The sequence below is a fragment of the Cervus canadensis genome, chromosome 4, assembly GCF_019320065.1.
Source record: "Cervus canadensis isolate Bull #8, Minnesota chromosome 4, ASM1932006v1, whole genome shotgun sequence".
Classification (NCBI taxonomy): domain Eukaryota; kingdom Metazoa; phylum Chordata; class Mammalia; order Artiodactyla; family Cervidae; genus Cervus; species Cervus canadensis.
The window spans coordinates 82,258,132-82,275,406 of record NC_057389.1 but is presented as its reverse complement, the minus strand read 5'-3'; the positions used below and the strand labels follow the sequence as shown (position 1 = coordinate 82,275,406).

Below are 17,275 nucleotides of genomic sequence, written 5' to 3'. Positions count from 1 at the left end.
ATGGAACCAGTACAATCCACTGAGAAAACTAACCGTAGCACTCTACTACAAAGCCACAGTCATCAAGACAGTATGGTACTGGCACAAAGACAGAAATATAGATCAATGGAACAGAATAGAAAGCCCAGAGATAAATCCACGGACCTATGGACACCTTATCTTTGACAAAGGAGGCAAGGATATACAATGGAAAAAAGACAACCTCTTTAACAAGTGGTGCTGGGAAAACTGGTCAACCACTTGTAAAAGAATGAAACTAGAACACTTTCTAACACCATACACAAAAATAAACTCAAAATGGATTAAAGATCTAAATGTAAGACCAGAAACTATAAAACTCCTAGAGGAGAACATAGGCAAAACACTCTCAGACATAAATCACAGCAGGATCCTCTATGACCCACCTCCCAGAATATTGGAAATAAAAGCAAAACTAAACAAATGGGACCTAATGAAACTTAAAAGCTTTTGCACTACAAAGGAAACTATAAGTAAGGTGAAAGACAGCCTCAGATTGGGAGAAAATAATAGCAAATGAAGAAACAGACAAAGGATTAATCTCAAAAATATACAAGCAACTCCTGCAGCTCAATTCCAGAAAAATAAATGACCCAATCAAAAAATGGGCCAAAGAACTAAACAGACATTTCTCCAAAGAAGACATACAGATGGCTAACAAACACATGAAAAGATGCTCAACATCACTCATTATCAGAGAAATGCAAATCAAAACCACAATGAGGTACCACTACATGCCAGTCAGGATGGCTGCTATCCAAAAGTCTACAAGCAATAAAATGCTGGAGAGGGTGTGGAGAAAAGGGAACCCTCTTACACTGTTGGTGGGAATGCAAACTAGTACAGCCGCTATGGAGAACAGTGTGGAGATTTCTTAAAAAACTGGAAATAGAACTGCCATATGACCCAGCAATCCCACTTCTGGGCATACACACTGAGGAAACCAGATCTGAAAGAGACACGTGCACCCCAATGTTCATCGCAAGCACTGTTTATAATAGCCAGGACATGGAAGCAACCTAGATGCCCATCAGCAGATGAATGGATAAGGAAGCTGTGGTACATATACACCATGGAATATTACTCAGCCATTAAAAAGAATTCATTTGAATCAGTCCTAATGAGATGGATGAAACTGGAGCCCATTATACAGAGTGAAGTAAGCCAGAAAGATAAAGAACATTACAGCATACTAACACATATATATGGAATTTAGAAAGATGGTAAACGATAACCCTATATGCAAAACAGAAAAAGAGACACAGAAATACAGAACAGACTTTTGAACTCTGTGGGAGAATGTGAGGGTGGGATGTTTCAAAAGAACAGCATGTATACTATCTATGGTGAAACAGATCACCAGCCCAGGTGGGATGCATGAGACAAGTGCTTGGGCCTGGTGCACTGGGAAGACCCAGAGGAATCGGGTGGAGAGGGAGGTGGGAGGGGGGATCGGGATGGGGAATACGTGTAAATCTTTGGCTGATTCATATCAATGTATGACAAAAAAAAAAGAATGCAGTACTTGATAATATCAGCACTTATTATTCCACCAATTATTTTGTTCACAATTCACATGAATTTCTTAAATGTCAACAAGATCTTCACAATCCCAAAGAACATAATTATAAAAATGGTTTGTACCTTCTTTAAGTTTCAGATATCAGAGCAATTAATACCAGCTTTGAATCTATTTCTTTACTTTTAAAAATTACACTTTTATCTCTTTTGATACTCACTAAATGCTTCTTTTCTACTTCCTTAAATTATTCTCTTTATCATTTCCTTCCTTTTATATTCTTTGAGTTTGTTTTAGCTGTTTTTAAAAATTAATTTATGGAAATGGATATTTAGCTCACTAATTTTCAGTTATTCTTCTCTGAGTACACAAGTTTTGCAATGTAACATTTTCATTATCATTCTGCTTAAATTATTTTCTATTTTTATTTTTCTATTATAATTTTTTCTTTGACTCATAGATATTTAGAGATGCTTCATTTTCAAATATTTAGAAAAAGATTTAGCTGTTATTTTAAACATTTCTTTCTTAATTAAGCTGTTATCAGAGAACATAATCCATATATATTTGATCCTATGAAATTTGCTGGAGTTCACTAAGTGGTCCTATAATCTTTGTGAATGTTTTGTAAATGCTTAAAAATAATGGATATTCAGCAGTTTTTAAATGCAGTGTCATTTGAAAAGACCCTGATGCTGGGAAAGATTGAGGGCAGGAGAAGAAGGGGACAACAGAGGATAAGATGGTTGGATGGCATCACCGACTCAATGGACATGGGTTTGGGTGGACTCTGGGAGTTGGTGATGGACAGGGAGGCCTGGCATGCTGCAGTTCATGGGACTGCAAAGAGTCGGACACGACTGAGTGACTGAACTGAACTGAAATGCAGTGTCCTATATATGTTCATCAGTGCAAGTAGTTTCTTTATTGTATTATTTAATACATTATATCATTGAAAAAAAATTTTGCATATTCTATCAAAGAGATAAAATATTCTACTGTGATTCTGGATTTGCTTATTTCAAATTTTCATTTTTATTCTTTAAAAATATTATTCTTGAATATAAAGTCTATTTGATAATTATTTTCTCCAAGCAAGTTGAAGGTATCTGTCCACTATATTTTGTCTTCCATGGTTGCTGTTGAGAAATCAGCTGTATTTTACTCCTAAGAAGGTAATTTCTTGGCTACTTTTAAAATGTTAGTAATATCTTGGCATAGTTTTTAAGGAAACTATATATTAGAAGCCTACATATAATTTTTGAGTGGTATAAAAATGAGTGACAGTAGAAATTGTGGAGGGAAAACACAGAAAATGAAAAGAATCAAATTAATATATATCAGGACTTATGCTTGCTGTTTATACATTTTATCATTAAATTTGAAAGCTGAACAAAAGAACTAACTATCATTATCCCCATATTACAGAGGGAAAAGATGGGAGATAGGCAAGGTTTTCATAATTTTTGGCACCATGGTTTACCTAAAGGCAACTATGATATTTATAGGAGTTCTTAACATTTTTTTTAAAAAGTGATAATATTTACTATAAGTTACAGTATAAAGTCTAGACGAGAGACTAGCAGATCTTAATATATCTCTTTTTTAAAGAAAATATTGTACTTACTTTGTGGATGAAACTCGCTCTCCCGATTGCTCCAATTTTCCCAGTGTGATTCATGAAGCTAATGTTTCCTTCAGTAGCTCCATAAAACTCACAGATCTTAATATTTCCAAATCTGTCTAAGAATTCTCTCCATACATCACTGCGTGCTCCATTTCCAACTGCCACACGCACCCGATGATCCTTTTCTCCTTCCCTCTGTTAGAAGAAAATATTTTCCTCTTAATTTACTAATTCCAATTCCCGATTCTTTCTTTCATTGCTATTACTTAAATGGCAACCATCCAGAAGTAAGTTGGATATGGAAAAGAGTAAAAAAATTCATGTAAGTCCGTGGCATAACTGTGTCCCATAGCTAATGAGCTAACACTGGCCCAGAGTAATACAGCTTTTATGTTCCTATATTTGGGAAAATCTCTTCCTAAATTTGAGATGCTGAAGTCTTATTTTCCCTGATATATATTTTCTTCCTTACCAGAATGGAGGTTTCTCAAAAATTTAAAAACAGAACTACCATGTGATCCAATATAATGCACCCCATGAAGATGGGGAAAAAATGGAAACAGTGACAGACTTTATTTTCTTGGGCTTCAAAATCACTGCAAACAGTGACTGCAGCCATGAAATTAAAAGATGCTTGCTCCTTGGAAGGAAAGCTATGACAAACCTGGACAGCATTTTAAAAAGCAGAGACAAAGACACTTTGCTGACAAAGGTCTATATAGTCAAAGCTATGGTTTTTCCAGTAATCATGTATGGATGTGAGAGGTGGAACATAAAGAAGGCTGAGCATCAAAGAATTGATACTTTCGAAATGTGGTGCTGAAGAAGACTCCTGAGAGTCCCTTGGACAGCAAGGAGATCAAACCAGTAAATCCTAAAGGAAATCAACTCCAAATATTCATTGGAAAGACTGATGCTGAAGCTGAAGCTGAAGCTCCAATACTTTGGCCACCTGATAAGAAGAGCCAACTCATTAGAAAAGACACTGATGCTGGGAAAGGTTGAAGGCAAGAGGACAAGGGGGCGACACAGGATGAGATGGTTGGATGGCATCACTGACTCAATGGACACAATTCGAGGAGAGAGCGAAGGACAAGAAAGCCCCAGTCCACAGGGTCGCAAAGAGTCAGACATGAATGAGCTACTCAACAGCAATAACAAATATTCACTGTGGCATTATTTACAAAAGCCAAGACATGGAAGATCCTAATACCCATCAACAGATGGATGAAGAAAATGTGATATAGATACACATGAATATTATTCCATCATAAAGAATGAAATCTTACCAACATAGATGGACTTTGAGAGCATTATGCTAAGTGAAGTAAGTCAGACAAAGAAAGATAAATACTGTATGATCTCACATATATGTGGCATCTGAAAAACAAACAAACAAACAGCAGCAAAAACAAAGCCCTAAATAGAAAACATATTGGTGGTTGCCAGGGGCAGGATAAGGACTGGTCAAAAATGGGTGAAGGGGGTCAAAATGTACAAATCTCTAGTCATAAAATAAGCAAGTCCTGAGGATGCACAACACAGCGTAGTGACTATAATTAACAATACTGAATTGCATATTTGGAAGTTGCTAAGAGAATAGAAAGTGAAGTTGCTCAGTCGTGTCCGACTCTTTGTGATCCCATGGACTGCAGCCTACCAGGTTCCTCCGTCCATGGGATTTTCCAAGCAAGAATACTGGAGTGGGTTGCCATTTCCTTCTCCAGGAGATCTTCCCGACCCAGGGATTGAACCCGGAGTGCCCACATTGTAGGCAGACGCTTTACCGTCTGAGCCACCAGAGTTGACTCTTAAACAACCAGGGATTAAGGACAAGGACCTGCCATGCAGAAGAAAATCCAAACATAACTTCTAACTGGTCCTTAGTATCATCAGTTCCACATTCCCAGATTCAACAACAGCAGATCATGTAATACTATGATATTTACCACTGAAAAAAATCTGCGATAAGTGGACCTTTGTAGTTCAAATCCATGCTATTCAAGGGTCACTGTAAATCTTAAAGTTCTTATCACAAGGAAAAGAAAATTTGAAACTATGTATGGTCTTGAATGTTAATTAGACTTACATTGGTGATCAATTTGCAATACATACAATATACTGAATCATTATATTGCATACCTAAAACTAATATGTTTATGTTAATTATACCTCAATTAAAAAGTTATAGTAAGGATATAATATCAGCTTAGTCATGGTAAAACCATGATTCCCTCTGATGTACCATCATCCTTACAAAAGTAATATAAAATAACAAGAAATAATAATGTCAGCAATAATAATAAGATAGAGAACACAATGTCCCTGACACAATTAAAAATGGCCCAATGAACATTCTTTATCCCAGTTCCTTCTTCTCAATCTTAAAGGAGATTTTAATCTATTAACTTTAAAGAACACAGAGAATGGGAAAGGTAATTTCTCAACCTGAAAAGTGAAGAGATAAGAAGCATGTGACTAAGCAGAGTGGATAATTTTGAACTCTAAGCCTGCATTTGGGAACACAATACACACTCCAGAGTGTGTCAACAAAGAATCAAAACAAACAAAAAAACCTGAGGAAGGCAGAAATCTTGGTTGCAAATTTGTTTAGGAAGCAGCTGCACTCCTAGACATCCTAATACAGACAATGTATCTGGGAGTCTGCCCTCTGCACATTGGTCAAATACTTGAGACTTACTCTCTGGAGAAGCCCAACCAGATACCATTTCAGGTGTAGGAATCTATTGAAAACAGTAGATTCAATGCAAGCCTGAATATTAAGGGGTGAGATCTCAGAGCCAAACTGATCTGCAGAGGCAGAAAGCAGAATATTATTTACATCTGGTAGGACAATGACTGATTTTTGATGATATCTAGGGGAATATATTCAAGAAGAAAATGAATAAAATTGATTAAAAATACTTGAAATGTTATTAAATCATGTTCAGAAATTTCAGCTATAATGGAAAGTTTTGAGATGAATTAGTAACAGGCATTTAGAAAACAAAACTTTAGAAGTCAATTAGTATCAGGAATAAAAAGCATAAAATTATTATTATATTTTAATTACATTGTGTGTTAGCTATGAATAAACTATATATGACTTTCTAAAATGAAAACAACTAATCATCAACATATTTTAAAACATATTTAAAACAAAATATTTTAAAACATTAATATAATTAGATTGGTGCCACAGAGGGAGAAGAAACATATGTGTGCGTGAGTGACTATGTGAGTAGGAAGGGCAGAAGATGATAGCTAAAACTGAAAAATCAAGAAATAGTAACATAAATGTTTTATTAAGAAATACAGAAGTAGGGGCTTCCCTGGTGGCTCAGTGGTAAAGAATCCTCCTGCCAATGCAGGGAACCTGGGCTAGATCCCTGATTCAGGAGGATCCCACGTGCCGCAGGGCAGCTGAGCCCCTGGGCCACGGTTATTGAGCCTGTGCTCTAGGGCCTGGGAGTCACAACTACTGAGCCCACGTGCTGCAACTACTGAACCCCAGGTGCCTGAGAGCCCATGTTCCGCAAGAGAAGCCGCTGAGATGAGAAGCCCATCTACCACAACTAGACAGCATCCCCTGCTTGCCACAGCTAGAGAAAAGCCTGTGCAGCGATGGAGACCCAGAACAGCCAAAAATAAATAAAGAAATAAAATTATTAAAAAAAAAAAAAGAAATATGGAAGTAAATAATAACCAAATTATCTTAAAATAATTAAATATATTTACCTCTAGAGATCAAGTATTGACAGCATTGGGTACCATTTTCTCTTGAGAGTACTATCTGATTTTTTAAAAAAAAATTGTAAAAGTACTAGTTTAATAAAATAAAAATCAAATTAAAAATATAAAATAAGAGCCAAGGGCTATGGATACATCAGAATCTGACTTGCTGATTTCCTTAGGCCTTTAAACTCTTACGGTAAATATTCCACTGATAGAGAAACAAAACAAAATGAATAAACAAACAAAATCGTCACTCAATCACAGTAGCTTCTTCCAAGACAGAGGATCCTTCTCTACCACTAAATACAACGAGGAGCAATTCTGTCCCGGTTCCTCCAACCGTGGGCATGTCCAATACTGCCCACCTGGCATGGAACCAGCTCAAGGATTTTTCACTGCCATCTTCATATATAAAATAGTAGTCCTGCAAATCTTAGGATTTATTCTGCTTTAACAGAGAACGATCTTTCGTACGGCATGACTCCTGGATGCTTTTCAGGTAAGAGACGAGTTTTAGCAAGTATCATCAATTATAAAATGAACAGGCACACTCTGGAAAACCAGTAAGAAGGTTGTTTGCAAACCCAATTACATAGATTTTAACCTGTGTGGTCTATAGCTATATAAGCTTACTATTAATAAATAAGAATATTCATTCAGAGTCATTCAATGATATAGAAAATAAAATCACCAAAACTAGGATAAGACTTTTGTCTAGAAATATTAAATTCATGTATTTAACTCTTCAGATATGTATTTATTTAAAGTGTTTAAATATTTATTCTATTTTTCTTTCCTTTAAAAGAAAATCCAGAAGATCATGCTTTGAGGGGTATGAAGAAAGGTCAACAGATTCATTATTTAGTGTTGTGGGAAAAAAGAGAATGAATATTTCTTCTGTTGTTGGTATGCATATACGCCTAAGAGTAAAATACAAATGACATAATTAATATAAGGTATATAAATTACAGTTATTTTACAGTTTATTGAGATATAATCTAAAGTTTCGATGACATTCAGATTTTTGTTTATCTGATGAAAATCATGAGCATGGAAATATACAAATGAAAATAATATGATTCTCTTATTTATAATAATGATATAAAAATATATGAAGCTCTGGAGCAAGACCAAACTATATAATTATATTTGACATACACTCACACAAAATCACATATATACACCTATATGGAGAGGTGAGGGGAGAAGAGAAACAAAAGCTTTTAAAAGACTAGTTTACACAGGAGTGGAAACTTTATTTGAAAGATATATAATACCCAGGGAGATGTTATCATAAATGCCATCAAGATGTTATCAAGTGTTACCTGGGGCTAATTCCAGCCTACTTCCTCTTTTAGTCAATAAAGTTTTATTAGGACAGAATCATACCCATTTATTTGAATTGTCTACTCTGCTTTTGCTATACAGATGCAGAACTAAGTAGTTGTGCCAGACAGCATAATCCACAAATCCTAAAATAATTACTAATCCAGTGCTTTATGGAAAAAGCTTATTGACCTCTGCCCTAAATTATACACAAAGTGAGAAAACCAACAATTTAATATTAACACATAGCAAACACCACCTGGTAAACTGGACAACACACTGGTGCTACAAATTAGTTCATTAAGTTTTTCCATCCAGATTCATTTTGTGTTTTCTTCCTAAAAGAAGGGCTTTATCTTATCGGAAATAAAGGGGAGTTGGTTTTATTGTAAAGCAGGTGAAGAGTTTCTTATGTATACAAGCACATTGGTTGGTGGGCAAAAGGTTGTTCAGATGAGCCTTAAAAAAAATCCTACCCACCTAGTGATGTTGGGAAGCTCTCTTGGTGACCCTGCAAGATGACTAGAAACCAAGGGAAGGTATCAAGCAGAGCCTGAGGTAATAACAACAGTAAGCTGTCACCACTGGCATGATGGCCTGAGAGTTTTGCAGCAGATAGCAGCTGAGGTCCAGATAAAAGATGCTAAGAGGAGGAACCCACTATATGGTCAGAGAAATGATAAAGGAGGGTCAGCAAAAAGACAAATGTGTGGAAGAAAAAATTATCAAGATTGGTAAAGGGAGACTTCAAGCATACTCTGGCATATATGAAAATTGAGACTCTTGAGAGTCCCTTGGACTGTAAGGAGATCAAATCAGTCAATCCTAAAGGAAATCAGCCGTGAATATTCATTGGAAGGACTGATGCTGAAGCTTAAGCTCCAATACTTTGGCCACCTGATGCTAAGAACTGACTTATTGGAAAAGACCCTGATGCTGGGAAAGGTTGAAGGCAGGAGGAGAAGGGGATGACAGAGGATAAGATGGTTGGATGGCATCACCAACTCGATGGACATGAGTTTGAGCAAGCTCTGGGAGTTGGTGGTGGATAGGGAAGCCTGGTGTGCTGCAGTCTATAGGGTCGCAAAGAGTCGGACACAACTGAGTGACTGAACTGAACTGATATGGAAATTGAGAGCAGGGTCTGAGGTTGTGAATTACACCTAATTTCTTGTGTGTCCTTTTTGAAGGTGATTTGTGAAATCAGTGGTAAATCATCTAAAATGCAACCAAATCTTTGTAATGCATGCGTGCCAAGTCGCTTCAGTTGTGTCTTGACTCTTTGTTGCAACCCCATGACTATAGCCCACCAGGCTCCTCTGTCCATGGGATTCTCCAGGCAAGAATCCAGGAATGGGCTGCCATGCCCTCCTCCAAGGGATCTTCCTGACCCAGGGATTGAACCCTTGCCCTTTACATCTCCTGCATTGGCAGGCAGGTTCTTTACCACTAGCGTCACCTGGGAAGTCTCAATCTTCCTAGTGCCCATCTATAATTTAAAGAAGTTCCTCTCTGTCTGAAAGTCTCTTAAAGACTTCTTTTAGGAAAAATTCCAATTCCTTTCACTTCTTCCTGAGTTATGAGGTTACTACCTAAATGTCATTGGATATCTAGGCTGTGTTGGGAACAGGATGAGGACAGCATGCTCATATATAAGTACAATTAAATGAACAATGTATAAGCACAAATTGAACAATTTATTCAGTAAGCACAAATTGAGCATACATGAACAAATATAAGCACAATTAAAAGAACAAATGAACATATAGCACCTACATAGGCACATACACAAAAGAAAGACACAGAGTGGCAGAGACCAAGAGACAGATGGAAAGAGGAAAGGCAGAGAGTAAAAGTTAGAGAGAGAGAGAGAGAATTAAAAAAAAAAAAGAAACAGAGGGAAATAGAGCAATACAGAAACATAGACACGGTGACATATGCAGAGGCAGAAAGAGACTCATCTGCATGTGAGAGAAACGCAGAGACACTCAGAGAGTTGAAGACACACACACACACACACACGCGCGCGTGCAGGGATATAAAGTGAGACACACTCACACAGCACAGAGATCCACAACACAAACAGAGTGAGAGGTAGTGACAGAGACGCATGTGCACAGAGGGATGTTTTCTCTCTCACACACACACATGCACACACATACAAAGCCAAAAAAAAAAAAAAAGATATAAATGAGACACAGATATCCTGGAAGACAGAGAAAAGCACGTACACAGAGACGCACAGCTGCACACAGAGGCATCAGTGTGGAGGCACACAGAACAAGACACATTCAAATAAAGAGACTTACGATCAGAAACCAAGACAGAGAGAGTCCAAGAAAGAGAGCATAGCAGAAATCTGGACGGTGTGGGACAGGAACAAAAGACAAGCCTGCAGTCATGTCAGAAGAAGCAAGGGAGTGTGTCTGTACCCCGTGACCAGGTTATTATATTATCTCATTTTAATCACCATGACAACTCTATGAAATAAGCATTATCCCCATTTTGCACATTGGGAGAATGAAGTTCAGGTCCAAAGTCAAACATCAAATAAACAGAGATAGAATGTGAACTCATCAAAGCCTATGTGCTCTGTGGGCAGAAAGGGAAGGAAGGAAGGAGGAATGGACAGAAGGAAAGAAAGAAGGGGAGCAGGGAGAAAACCAGCTCAAAACCCCTCAACAGCTCCTGCTCTATTTTCCCAAGCCTTTCCACATGATTTTAGTAATAGAAAACAGTTGAAACCTGGGCGTCTGGGCTTCCCTGGTGGCTTAGTGGTAAAGAATCTGCCTGCCAATGCAGGAGACACAAGTTTGATCCCTGATCTGGAAGATCCCACATGCCGTGGAGAAACTATGCCCATGTGCCACCACTATTGAGACTGTGCTCTAGGGCCTGGGAGCCCAAACTGCTGAAGCCTGCAGCAGCCTGTGGTCCGCAGCAAGAGAAGCCACTGCAGTGAGAAGCTCTCTTACCACAATTAAAGACTAGGCCCCGCTCTCCACAACTAGAGAATAGCCCTCGCCTCAACAAAGACCAAGCACAGCCAAAAATAAATAAACACACAAAACTATTTAGTAATATAAATACACAGAAAAACTGTACAAAAAAGATCTTCATGACCCAGATAATCACAACGGTGTGATCACTCACCTAGAGCCAGACATCCTGGAATGTGAAGTCAAGTGGGTCTTAGAAAGCATCACTATGAACAAAGCTAGTGGATGTGATGGAATTCCAGTTAAGCTATTTCAAATCCTGAAAGATGATGCTGTGAAAGTGCTGCACTCAATATGCCAGCAAATTTGGAAAACTCAGCAGTGGCCACAAGACTGGAAAGGGTCAGTTTTCATTCCAATCCATAAGAAAGGCAATGCCAAAGAATGCTCAAACTACTGCACAATTGCACTCATCTCCCACTCTAGCAAAGTAATGCCCAAAATTCTCCAAGAAAGGCTTCAGCAATACGTGAACCGTGAACTTCCAGATGTTCAAGCTGGTTTTAGAAAAGGCAGAGGAACCAGAGATCAAATTGCCAATATCCGCTGGATCATCGAGAAAGCAACAGAGTTCCAGAAAAACATCTATTTCAGCTTTATTAAGTACGCCAAAGCCTTTGACTGTGTGGATCACAATAAACTGTGGGAAATTCTGAAAGAGATGGGAATACCAGACCACCTGACCTGCCTCTTGAGAAACCTGTATGCAGGTCAAGAAGCAACAGTTAGAACTGGACATGGAACAACAGACTGGTTCCAAATAGGAAAAGGAGTCCATCTAGGCTTATTTAAGGCTTATTGTCACCCTGCTTATTTAACTTATATGCAGGGTACATCATGAGAAACGCTGGGCTGGATGAAGCACAAGCTGGTATCAAGATTGTCAGGAGAAATACCAATAACCTTGGATATGCAGATGACACCACCCTTATGGCAGAAAGTGAAGAGGAACTAAAAAGCCTCTTGATGAAAGTGAAAGATGAGAGTGAAAAAGTTGGCTTAAAGCTCAACATTCAGAAAACTAAGATCATGGCATATGGTCCCATCACCTCATGGGAAATAGATGGGCAGACAGTGGAAACAGTGTCAGACTTTATTTTGGGGGGCTCCAAAATCACTGCAGATGGTGACTGCAGCCATGAAATTAAAAGACGCTTACTCCTTGGAAGGAAAGTTATGACCAACCTAGACAGCACATTAAAAAGCAGAGACCTTACTTTGCCAACAAAGGTCCATCTGGTCAAGGCTATGGTTTTTCCAGTGGTCATGCATGGATGTGAGAGTTGGACTGTGAAGAAAGCTGAGCACCGAAGAATTGATGCTTTTGAACTATGGTGTTGGAGAAGATTCTTGAGAGTCCCTTGGACTGCAAGGAGATCCAACCAGTCCATCCTAAAGGAGATCAGTCCTGGTTGTTCATTGGAAGGACTGATGCTGAAGCTGAAACTCCAGTACTTTGGCCACCTCATGCAAAGAGTTTACTCATTGGAAAAGACCCTGATGCTGGGAGGGATTGGGGGCAGGAGGAGAAGGGGACAACAGAGGATGAGATGACTGGATGGCATCACCGACTCAATGGACATGGGTTTGGGTGAACTCCAGGAGTTGGTGATGGACAGGGAGGCCTGGCGTGCTGCGATTCATGGGGTCGCAAAGAGTCCGACACGACTGAGCGACTGAACTGAACTGACCTGAACACTATTTAGTAGTAATGAAAAAAGAAAACTCTAATTTAGCAGTAAGGCCTCAAGTGTTTACACACTGGTGCACACACAGAGTAAACCACTTCGTTGTACACAGAACAGACACATTCTATCCCATTTGAAATTTAAGAGAGAGCTTGCTCAATGGGTCAGAGCGTTCCATGCCGACATTCCAGGGTCACAGTTTCCAGCAGATGGTTTCCCTCTGGCTTTCAGTAGCACGCATCACAACGATGTGCCCATAGCAGTGGAGGAGTCACAGTAATTTGCACCAAGGCTCTTGTTTCTTCAAAATATCCTCTGGGAGCTGTTTTCCAGAAGTGTCTGTTGAGCTTCTGTATTTGAGGGAGTGGCTGAACTGCAGTTACCTCCTACCCAGTCACAGATTTTTGCCTGTGCTGAAATATGCAGGTCTCTAACAATACCTCTTAGAAACAAAGCCTCCTCCTTCCAGACCATGTGCTTAATCCTGTTCAGTGAATCTACAACACAGCCAGGCTGAATAGCCTCTTTATATACCTGTGAAAAGTGAAACTCTGGAGGTTCTGTTTTAATATAGGTAATTTTGTGTATCAACCCTGATTTCTCAGGAAACAAAGACTGTTGATAGATGGAGAGGCAAAAAAAAAAAAAAAAAAACCAACAACTCACAGTGAAAACAAAGGGGCAAATCTTTTCTGCCTTTTAGCCCTGGATAAGCAGTGACTTAAGGCACAAAACGAAAGTATGGTGTAATTCGTAAATGATCATCAAAAACATACAACGACATGTGTTAGGGATTACGATTCTTCCATCTTTATTCTATTTAACAGAAGACCTCTTTTCTCTGAAACCCACTGTAATCACACATATACAAGTATCACGCCCACACAGCCCTGTACCGAGAAGAATGACTATAACATTCCAACAGTTTGCTTCTTTCATGGACACTCTACTACTACACACTGGAAAAATACAGACAGCAAGCCCAGTGGGTGTCATAGAACAGGGACAAAGAAACTTAAGTTCAAACTGGGTATGAAAGAATCCTGTTGACAAGAAAACAGGCACAAAAGAGCAGATTTTATACTGAAGCAGGAAAGGAATGGTGCAGGGGAGAGGCCAGGGGACTTTTCAAAAATGGACCTAAGAGGAATTAAAAGAGGAGTCCCCTATTGCTTAGGAGTCCCATGAGACAGCATAGGCTCAGCTGCCCCTAAAAGTCATGGTCAAGCTGCCTTGGAAAGGTCTGGGTATGGGCAAGCCATGATATCAGAGATGACAGTCATCAGTTCAACAAACCAATCTAAGTCATAAATAACAGTAAGAAAAGACCTCTGTGACTGCAAGTGTTGCCACAAAAAGCTGTAACATATTGTTGTTTGGTCCCTAAGTCCTACTGTTTGCAACTCCATGGACTGCAGCATGCCAGGCTTCCCTGTCCTTCACTATCTCCCAGAGTTTGCTTAAACTCATGTCCATTGAGCCGGTAATGCCATCCAACTATCTCATCCTCTGTCACCCCCTTCTCCTCCTGCCCTTGATCTTTCCCAGCATCAGAGTTTTTTCCAATAAATCAGCTCTTTGCATCAAGGGAACTTCAGTTTTAGCATCAGTCCTTCCAATCATACCATGACACCTAGTGGGCTTATTTCCACTTATTTTCTAGAAAATAATAAATAATCAAGATTACCATTTGTAGACTACTCTGCACAGGTGTTCTCTATCCTGGCAGCACTGGGAGAACTGAAAATGGGAGGAAAGCAATGCCTCAGACCAGCGGTGCTGCAAAGTGGCCTTGTAGAGAAAGACCAGCTCCAGGAGTTGACAAGACTCACCTCTAACCCAAATGACTGAGTTCACTCACCTAAAAGGGAGGATTATATTCCCTGGAGACCCAGAAAAAGTTCACCTGAGCCACAACTACCATAAGTCACTAATGAATGTTCTGAAAAATGCAGGATAATTTCTGCTGAGTGCTGAGTGCAGCAATGGCCTCAGGCCCTTTAGGCAAGAATGCCAACTTTGATCTTTCTTAACTCTCCCTGGACTCTGTCCTCCCCAGGAATTCTGACTTTCTCATTGCAATGAGCTTCCCTTTCAGGTCTGGGCGAGGCAAAGACTGTGCCAATCATGAACACTTGTGTGTCCCAGCAACTGGTCTTCTCATATTTGTTACTTTATTTTTAAAAATAATACAACAAATTTTTATTGAGTGCTACGATGTCAGGCACCATTTTGAGTACTGAGGATATAACTACAGATAAAAATGATAAACCTCCTGGTTTCCTGGAACTTATATAATAGGGTGGGGAGATTAACTGACAACAAATAAAAATTATCTATGAAATACATAATGAGGTGATAAGTTTTATGAAGAAAATAAGGCAGTGAAAGAGAACTAGGAGACTGTAGTGAAGAGCCTGACTCCATTCTTTATGTTTGACTGTGGAGAGCTTTCAAACCACTCCCATCCCCTTTCCTCTTCTGCCCTATATCTGGGCAAACTATTGAGAATGGCCAGGGCTCCTTCCCTTGGCAGCAACAGGAAGTTCAAAGCACATGAGCAACCCTACGTGCACAAGGTCCCTCACCCTAGTCCCAGCCTCTTAGCACAATAAAAGCTGAACTGGTCTCTTTCCTCTGCTATCTCAGGCCAGTTTTTGACCTGCTTGGGCCCCTGTCCTCCTCTCCCCAGAAAGTCTCATTACGTGAGTAATAAATCCATTCACATTCTCTTAGTGCACGTGTGACATCATCTGTCTCAACACTAGAACCCGATTTTGGGTGTGGGGTCCCCGTGAGCTGGGAAGGCGACTGTACCGGACACAAATCTGGGTTGTGGCCAGAGAAGCCCTCTCTGAGGAGGAGGAGGAGGGGATCTGAATAGCCAGGCAGTGAGACATGCAAATATCTGGGGGAGCATTCAAGGGGGGGAACTGAGAGTTCTGGTGCATTGAAGAAAAACCTAGGAGGCCACTGAGGCTGGGGTGGATGAAACGGTGTGTATCGGGGTGGGGGTGGGGGGATCCTAGCAGGGCAAGCAGGTCCCACAGAGCTCTATGGCCCCATGCTAAGGGGATCTGGATTTTCCTCCAGGTAAACTATCAGAGGGATTTGAGTAGTGAAGTAACATAATCTGATTTACACTTTGACAGAATCATTCCAACTGCTCCGTAAGAATCAAAGTCAGAAGGGCAAAGTGGAGTTCAGAAGACGCCCTTTCTGGGATTTGGGGGCAGAAGTTGTGCCAATGCAGATGAGAGCAGCAGGGCAGTAAGACGAGGTTTGAGTCTGGATCTATTTAAACGTTGAAACTGCAGGAGGTGCCCATGGAGGTGTGAGAAAAAGGGAAGCTGCAAGGAAGATTAATGACAGGGCTGCAAAGACACGCTTGAGAGTTAAGTTGTAGATGGTATTTGCAGCTGGGAACACGTCCAGAGAGAGAGAAGGGGAAGGCGTGACTGAGCGTTCTGGACATGCTAACATTTAGAGGTCAGGAAGACTGAGGAAGACCCCAGCAGTAGAGCCAATTTAAAGCTATAAACTGGCATGCCTGTTTATATCTATCAGGGGCTGATAGATGCCATTGCGAACCTGTCAGGCTGGAGACTAGAACAACTTTGGCACATTTGTTACAATAACAAATACATCTCGTGAGGCCTCTTGGGAGAAGGCTGTCTTCTCTTCCAGGAGACCCCATCATTACGGCCCATCTGTCTCCATTTGTATTTCAATATCTGTCTCATTAATACTTATGTCAGCTTTGGATGTAATTGCTATTATATTCATCCTATAGATGAAAAAACTGGTGTGGGGGCTGCTCAGAGAAGCTGAACAATTCGTCCATGATCACAGAGCTTATAAGACAGGGAAGACAGGCTTTAATGTGAAGCTCCCCAACTCTGAGGTGCAAAGAAATTAAATGATTTGCCTGATGCCACATGATGAATTAATGGAAAAGACGGACTTAGAACTCTCTTTTTTATTTAAATTCATTGTCTTTCTTTCATTGGGAATAAAATCATCTGCTAGAAAATTCAAGCTGCTAATACTTTGCTAAAGAATCTTGTAATTTTTGGTAAGCCTTACTGGAAAGGCAGAGATCCACCATTTCTGACCTTGACTTCATATGTCCATAGCATGGACATTAGAAACAGACTATTAAAGGAAGAGGCAATGTGGAAAATAGCAAATAAATAGTAAAATAAATAATCTTGAATATAAATTTTAAAATGTTAAATCAATATGGAAGGTAGGAAAACCTGACTAATACACCATGTTTACAGTAATAGCAGGAGTATATATAGGTATATATAGTACATATAGAGTATAAACAGGTATAATATTTTCAGGGTTTCTGATTTTG

General features: G+C 39.5%; 1 protein-coding gene across 1 annotated transcript in view; it reads right to left on the bottom strand.

Moving 5' to 3' along the window:
- SLC27A6 (solute carrier family 27 member 6) overlaps window positions 1–17,275 on the bottom strand; it is a 71,414-nt gene that overhangs the window by 25,940 nt on the left and 28,199 nt on the right. The window contains exon 5 of the mRNA XM_043465962.1: window positions 3,165–3,359. Coding sequence (XP_043321897.1) covers window positions 3,165–3,359 — 195 coding nt within the window. The remainder of the gene's footprint in view (window positions 1–3,164; window positions 3,360–17,275) is intronic.